Source organism: Triticum dicoccoides, chromosome 2B (genome assembly GCF_002162155.2).
Source record: "Triticum dicoccoides isolate Atlit2015 ecotype Zavitan chromosome 2B, WEW_v2.0, whole genome shotgun sequence".
Taxonomy (NCBI): domain Eukaryota; kingdom Viridiplantae; phylum Streptophyta; class Magnoliopsida; order Poales; family Poaceae; genus Triticum; species Triticum dicoccoides.
In genome coordinates, this window is record NC_041383.1 from 540,746,322 (window position 1) to 540,753,336 (window position 7,015).

Here is a 7,015-nt window from a genome sequence, read left to right on the forward strand (position 1 = left end):
TCCGTGTTCCGCTCAACCCAGGCAAACGGCACAAAATTGACCTCAGGGCGAAACTATTTCACAAACTAAACCGCGTTTCAAAATATTTCATCCAGTTGACCCCTAATGTGCAGTGCCTGACAGCAAGAAGCTGCACTCTAATGTGCAACGCCTAACACTCAGGCGCCATACCTGTGTAGCGCCTAGTTTTAAGGAGTTGCACTACACTATGCAGCGCCTAGCTGTAAAAAATTGCACAGTAAAGTGTAACGACTAACCGTCGGGCTCTGCACGAAAGGGCAGCGATGTGAATTTTTTTTAAAAGCAATTTAGTTTGTGAAATACTTTCCCACGGAGGTCAAATTTGTTAATTTTGCCCTCGACCCGTGTCGACCGACCGATAACGACCGTGGCAGAAGCGGTGTCTGGAAAGGACGCGGCGCGCCAGAGCAAAGATCGACAACCCGTAGCAGAAAACGGAAGAAAAAGAAAAGAAAAAGGAGTTCCAGAAAGAAATCTAGGGCAAGCCGCACGCACGCCACCCAAATCCCCGTAGTCCTACGCCACCATCCGCCGCCACCGCCGCCGGCGATTCTCGGCGGGGGGCAGAAGCGGCCGAGGAGCACCCCTTCGCCCCCCCGAATCAGGCCCCTAGGGGCAGAATAAGAGGGAGAAGGGGCCAAGTCAGCCCTCCCCGTTCGATCGGAAGCAACATCTCTCCCCGGAGGGTCGCCGGCGGAGCAACCGCTGATGCGGCGGCCATGGCGTCGGCGGTGCTCTCGTACATTCAAAGCCTGTGGCCGCTCTCGGCTCTCCTGAAGGAGGACGACCTGGGCGCGTCCGCGCGGCTGGTGCGGACCCTCGCCGTGCCCGAGGAGACGAAGCAGTTCGTGTTCGCGATCCGGGAGCCCGAGACGCAGGGCTTGCTCTACATCCTCGCGGCGCAGAACCTCTCCGAGCAGTCCGCCTTGGACGCCGGCCATCTGATCAGGGCGGTGCGGCCCCGGGCCGTGATCACCCAGGTCGCGCACACAGAGGTCGAGGACGTTTTGATCGAGGAGCAGTGCCTGGCTGAAGGCGGAGCAGGCGGCGTGCCGGCGTCGCCGTTACAGGTGATTAAGCGTTGCATCACCGAGAAGAAGAGCAAAGATCACTATGTGAAATCCGCCGCTTGCCAGGTCCTGCGGGAGATTTTTGGGGTCGGATTCTACGGCCACCTGTTGGCTGCCAAGAGAGCTGCGGAGGAGACAGAGTCACATTTTCTCTTGCTCGGCTCTCCGTATGAGAAGAATTGCAATGCGGGTGGATCGAGCAACGGAAATAGTACGGACGATAATTCGGCTCCGCAATCGCAGACTAGCTGCTCTCTCCCTCAGAGTGCCATGGATGATAAATCTGGTCTCCAGTTACAGAGTAACTGCTTGCTCCCTAAGAATGCCACTTCAGCAGTAAGCTCCCATGTCAGGAAGATATGCCTTGTGGATGATTATGGAGGACAGCTCATGAAGTCGCTAGCTCCAACTGCTAACTTGTTGTTGTCCCAAGCTATCTCTTCCTATGCTGTTGCAGAGTGCAGACTATCAGAATGTAAGCCAGCCGACAGATACGAGCCTCCACTTTTTGCGCAGACCGTCTACCCTTTGCTCTCTGACCTTTATGAGATATTTGTTGAAATTCCGTCAATTGGGAAGGCTATGGCTTCTGCACAGATGTTGCTCACTCAAGTTCACAAGGGGAAGCCAGTTTGCAGTGAAATGTTATCTGATGTCTATGTATTTGGAATTGCAATAGAGGCTCTCAGAATATGTTTAAACAATGCAGGAAGACGCCGCATTAATACCAGGGATAATCATAGTTTGGAGAAATTGGATTTTGCAGAGCTCCCTTCTGAGGAGAAGTGCCACATTCTTCTTGTTCAAGCTCTCAGAAGTCAACTAAGAGAGTTTGGTTCTGTGGTGGCTGTAGTTGATGCCAGCTGCTTAGCTGGAATAAGGAGACACTGGAACACCCCTGTTCCTTCGGAGATCACACAATTAGCTGGCAGTTGCTTCAATCATTATGGCAACAAAGTTGAGAGCGAAAATGAGAGTGATAACAGTGAGGTGCCATTGGACAGCACTGATAAAAAGAGCTGGATAGCTGAGAAACCTGTGGTCGCAGTTGGTGCGGGAGGAACAGCAATTCTTGGTTTTTCATCTTTGTCGAAAACTATCCAGGCATCTGCCATTCTTAAGTTGGCTCCGTATAAAACTCCAGTGGTTTTGAAGTATGGCTTAATGCAGCTGCAAAGGCATGCTGGCATTGTATTAAGCAAGCTCCTTTCTCATGGGGTTGTTGGTGCTGGTTCGAAGTCATCTGCTCTACAGTTCACAGCTTCAGCAGAGAAGATTCGGGCCGTGACACACACTGTAATATCATCTGTAGAGAGAACCAGCTTGTTGGCGATGCGGACGTCGTTCTACGAAATAATGCAGAAGAGGCAGAAGCACAACCGACCTTTCCGAATAGCTCCTTGGGCAACATTTGGTTTTAGCTTGGTTGCATGTGCTGGCCTCCTGAAGCACGGAGATGGGATCGAGTGTGCTGCCGAGGCCGCACCTTCTGTTCCCATGATTGCCTCCCTGGGCCGTGGTCTTGAGAGCTTGCGTGTCACATCAGAGGAAACAAGGCAAACAAGGAGCCAAAATGTGAAGGAAGCTTTGCTAACATTGTTGCGCAGCTTAAAGAAATCAGAAAAGTAAAGCCACAATAATGTACAACTGAAACTGTATAGATTTCATCATGCAATTTTGTCACTAGAGCGAAGCTTTCATACCATCTGTACAGTACATTCTTCTTGTTCTTACTGATATAATGAAATTCTCATGGTATGCTATTGTGTGCACTTCTTGCTTGAGCTTAGAGAGCATGGGAACCAGATTGGATCACTTGTGTTTGATCTTCTGCACATAAAAGTACAGAGCATACACATAATTCGATGTCCATGCTTTAGTAATTTATTGATTCCCAGTGAGATTGCTTGGTACAAGATCTGAGTGAAACACTTCGTTGATAGTATTGTTAGAGGTAATATACAAACAATAATGCTTCTCTTTTGGAATATTTTCTCATAAGCAACATAAGAGTTGGTGATGCAACTTATTTTTTCTTCTGGGATCATATTTGCCTTATATAGGCTTACATTTCGAGATTAACCAGGCATATTGTGGCTGCCATAGATCATCTGGTTATTCATTGTTAATCTTGAGCCAAGGAAAAGTAGGCAGCAGCATTAAGTTGATATTCATTTAATGATATACATACTTGCATTTAAACATCTGTCTCACGATTACAAATCAATGTGAAAAAGAAAACCATCCATGTGATCTCTTCGTTGCTATACAAAAGTGATGGGCCTCCCCAGGTAAAACAGTCCATTCACATTTCTGTTCATACTGCTGCTGTTTTAAGGGTGAGAAAATCAGAAATTTGGTTTGTGTAGAAATCTGGCTGTATTTTGTTGTCGGGGCTTTGAAGCATCTGCTCAGAAGTCACACCTGCAGAAGGCAGCCGGCCAAGGTTAGTGCCGATGCAAATTCAGCAGAGGATGCACTAGAGTTCAGGGTGAATGGTATGATCAAGATACCTGAAAGAACCAGAAGAGTTTTGCAGCCCCCATTTTGCCCAAATAGAACGTCAGTATCCAAACGGTCACCTACCATGCATATCTGAGATGTTGTGATTCCAAACCTGCCACCAAAGAAGAGCAAAGGTAAAACACCTCAAAACTATGCTTAGACATCAGCTTTTGCTTCACTCATTCTTCCTTGCAGAGTTCTGGAAATGGATTCATGGAGCTGGACCACTGCTGGGACAGTTAGCCTCTTACTTCTTTGCCAGGTAGTCCATCATGAATGTCGATGGCTTCCCGACGACGAGCGGTTCTTGTTTGGTTGAACCAAGAACAGCGCCGACCATCGACCCGCCACCTGGGCCAAGGCAAATGTTCATGATTTCAGCAAGGGACTGTGGTATGTATCCTTCCGCAGTATGTATACAGAGTTCTTTTTAGCTGGTATATCTGAAGAGTTGGAATGCCTGACTAACCTGCCCACTCCTGGGCATCAGTGAGATGGGTGACAGCGTCCCTGTTTGTTGCAATGAAAAGGCACCCAGGATTCTCACGTATGCAGAGTGTCCCGTACCTTAGAAGTAAATTAGTGATAAGTTTACATATGTGGAATTGGTAATACCAAATTTTGTAATACTCCCTCCGTCCGGAAATACTTGTCGGAAAAATGCATAAAAATGGATGTATTTAGAATTAAGATACGTCTAGATACATCCATTGCTCCGATAAGTATTTCCGGACGGAGGGAGTAGATTATAAAGAGCTAGCATGTGGTCTTGCTTCTGCACTTGTTTAATCAAATGAGTGTATTTTCAGTGTGCAATCAAATGCACATCTAAATTTAATCATTTATATCCATCCTTATTTTCATTGTCTTTTTTGCTGTCTAAGTTCATTACTTTGAAGGCGAGAGGAGTGAACGGCAATGTACTTACTGAACTTTGTAGTAGTTAAAATAGCGATCAAATCCCACTACCACTGCTCCAACCTGTGAAAATCCAAATTTTATTTCTGTAGTGGTGGCACTTCGTAACTCAAGATCAGAAGATGAACAATGATCATACTGACATCTTTGTCATGCTCCATGTAGAAGCCAGGCTTCAGCTCAATCTTCTTGTCACCGTCTGTCTGCATGAGCACGGCAATATAATGTAAGTCCGGTAAGCTTTTCGGAAGTCTCACTCTCATCCACTCAAATCAGTTGATGCTGATTAGCATGCAACATTGGCTAAACCACAAGCTAACATGCTAAATTGCAGTTATGTTAACTAATCATGAATATCAAAGAGAAAGGAGTCACTCTTTGTTACATACAGGTCCACCGAGGTACTGAAAGCCAGCCAGCTCCAGCTCCTTGAGAATCCCTTCCTCTCCAATCACGTAAACCTGGACCGTAGAAATACTTAACTCTGCGCTTGATTTTTTTGTGCTAAATCATGTGTACCAATGCAATGCAGTCACATTTTCTGAAGATGGTGACTGATGTGTGCTACCTTCTTGTCTTTAGGGAAATCGATGGACTGCAGGTACGCAGCAGCTGCAAAGGACGAAGCAAATATCTCTTCCTGCGCATTGATCGTCCATTCCTCGTCAAGTTCGTTTTGCACTAGAGGAAATTGATCGATGGACAGAGACAACAGTTCATGGCAGGAATGGATACTACCTCGTTGACACTGAGGCCGAGCGTCTCGAACTTCTTCCCGTACTGCTTCCTCGACTTGGTCGAATTGTTGGTCACGAACACCAGCCTCTTGCCCTGCAGCACAGCAAAAGCTTGACGAAATCAGCAAGAAGCCATAGGAAGTTTGAGAAGATGATCCATTCTACGAATCTACCAGAGCCATTCACGGTTCACAGCAGACCTTTGATCTGAGCAGGTCGAGCGTCTCCGGCACGCCATCGATCAGCTTGTCACCCTTCCAAATCACCCCTACGCACAACAACAGCGACAGCGAGGAAAAGAGAGCCAACTCATTCAGGAAAAGCTGCAGCAAACTGGTAATTAAACCTTAGCGATCGATCAGTATCTCACCGTCGCAGTCAAATATGAATGTCTCTACAGAGTCAATAAGAGCCTCGGCGTCCTCCAGCTTCGCTGCAGGGACTGCCGCTGCTGCTGCCGCCATCACGGGCCGTCTGACAGTGCAGTTCGGCGATGCCGCGGTTAGGCTGCCGCCGGTGCGCAGGCTCCTTCCGAAGGACGCGGACGGCGGCAGCGCCTGCGACGACGGGGTAGCGGAGGAGGAGGTGGAGGTGGAGGGGAGGAAGCTGGGGGAGGCGCGAGCCAGGAGCATCTCTGCTTCGATGGTAGTATGTTTTTCCTTTGGAGATCGGGTGACTGGTTGGTGTGGTCTCGGTTTGGGCGATGTAACGGTATATGCCTATGTGGCTGTGCCATGGATGAATATTTCTCGTGTGCCGGCTGGTTGGTGTGGCGCGTCCATGGCTTGCGGATTTGTGGCTGGCAAGGCAAAGGGGAGGGATTGGGGCTGTGGCGTGGGCTAGTGTTGCTGTGGCTGTGGTTCGAGATAGTGTTTGCACTAGTACGAAGGTTGGGGGAAAACGAAACCGCGAATTAATAACTAGAGAAAACTGATTGAAATTAGACTTCGACATGCCATTTGGATCGAATGTCCACATTTGCTATCTATCCATCATAGCAGATACTTGTAGAATATTAGCTCCGTCCCAAAATACTTGTCTTGAATTTATCTAATACGATGAACTCCCTCCGATTAAGTTGTACTAAAGCAGTGTTAGGATGTACTCCCTTTATCATATAGTATAAGCGTGTTTTTTACAAAGTGTAGTGTCAAAAACGCTCTTATATGATGAAATAGAGGCAGTACCAAATTTGTATAGTTATATAAGGGGGAGTCTGTTTCCAGGACTTGAATCCATGACCTCACTTCAAATTTGTATCATTATATCCACCATGAAAAATATTTTCATATTTTAGTTGCTTTGTATTGTAGATGTTGATATTTTATTTTATAATCTTTGTCAAACATATATAAGTTTATCTTACACGGAAATTAATACACCCTATATATTCCGTGACGGAGGGAGTATGTAATGGGAGAATATGAGTTTAGAATCTTTGTTGGGTGCGAGCAAAGAGAAATACGAAGTGATGACTCGTAACTTGAGGAACCATTTCTAATCAGCAGACCTTCATTTCATACGAATTTGTATCCTTTCCTTGACGCGGTGTATAGTGCAAACCCTACTAGCTCGGTTATTGGAGGTGGAGAGCAAGTTTGAGAACGTATCCTGTGCACCTGCTCAATTGATGCAACGGATGCACCAGGTACACCCGAGCCATTGGATACATATCGGAAGGATTGAAGTAGGCTGAAGCATGGATTGGTGAAACATTTGCAGAGAAGACCTCATACTATGTCAAAAAACAATCCGTACTCCACT

The 7,015-nt window shown here is 46.8% G+C and overlaps 2 protein-coding genes across 2 annotated transcripts; one reads left to right on the top strand and one right to left on the bottom strand.

Annotated features, from left to right (window-relative positions):
• Positions 1-439: 439 nt before the first annotated feature.
• LOC119364728 lies at positions 440-2,863 on the top strand. Its single transcript, XM_037630238.1, has one exon. The coding sequence runs from the start codon at positions 741-743 to the stop codon at positions 2,718-2,720; it is 1,980 nt and encodes a 659-aa protein (XP_037486135.1). The 5' UTR covers positions 440-740; the 3' UTR covers positions 2,721-2,863.
• A 375-nt stretch (positions 2,864-3,238) lies between these two features.
• On the bottom strand, positions 3,239-5,973 carry LOC119364729 (phosphoglycolate phosphatase 1A, chloroplastic-like). The gene is made up of 11 exons (XM_037630239.1): positions 5,622-5,973; positions 5,452-5,519; positions 5,253-5,345; positions 5,083-5,154; positions 4,904-4,975; positions 4,658-4,717; positions 4,525-4,577; positions 4,066-4,163; positions 3,848-3,947; positions 3,605-3,708; positions 3,239-3,515 (listed from the first exon to the last, which is right to left on the bottom strand). The coding sequence occupies exons 1-11, from the start codon at positions 5,881-5,883 to the stop codon at positions 3,409-3,411; spliced, it is 1,089 nt and encodes a 362-aa protein (XP_037486136.1). The 5' UTR covers positions 5,884-5,973; the 3' UTR covers positions 3,239-3,408.
• Between the last annotated feature and the right edge of the window lie 1,042 nt (positions 5,974-7,015).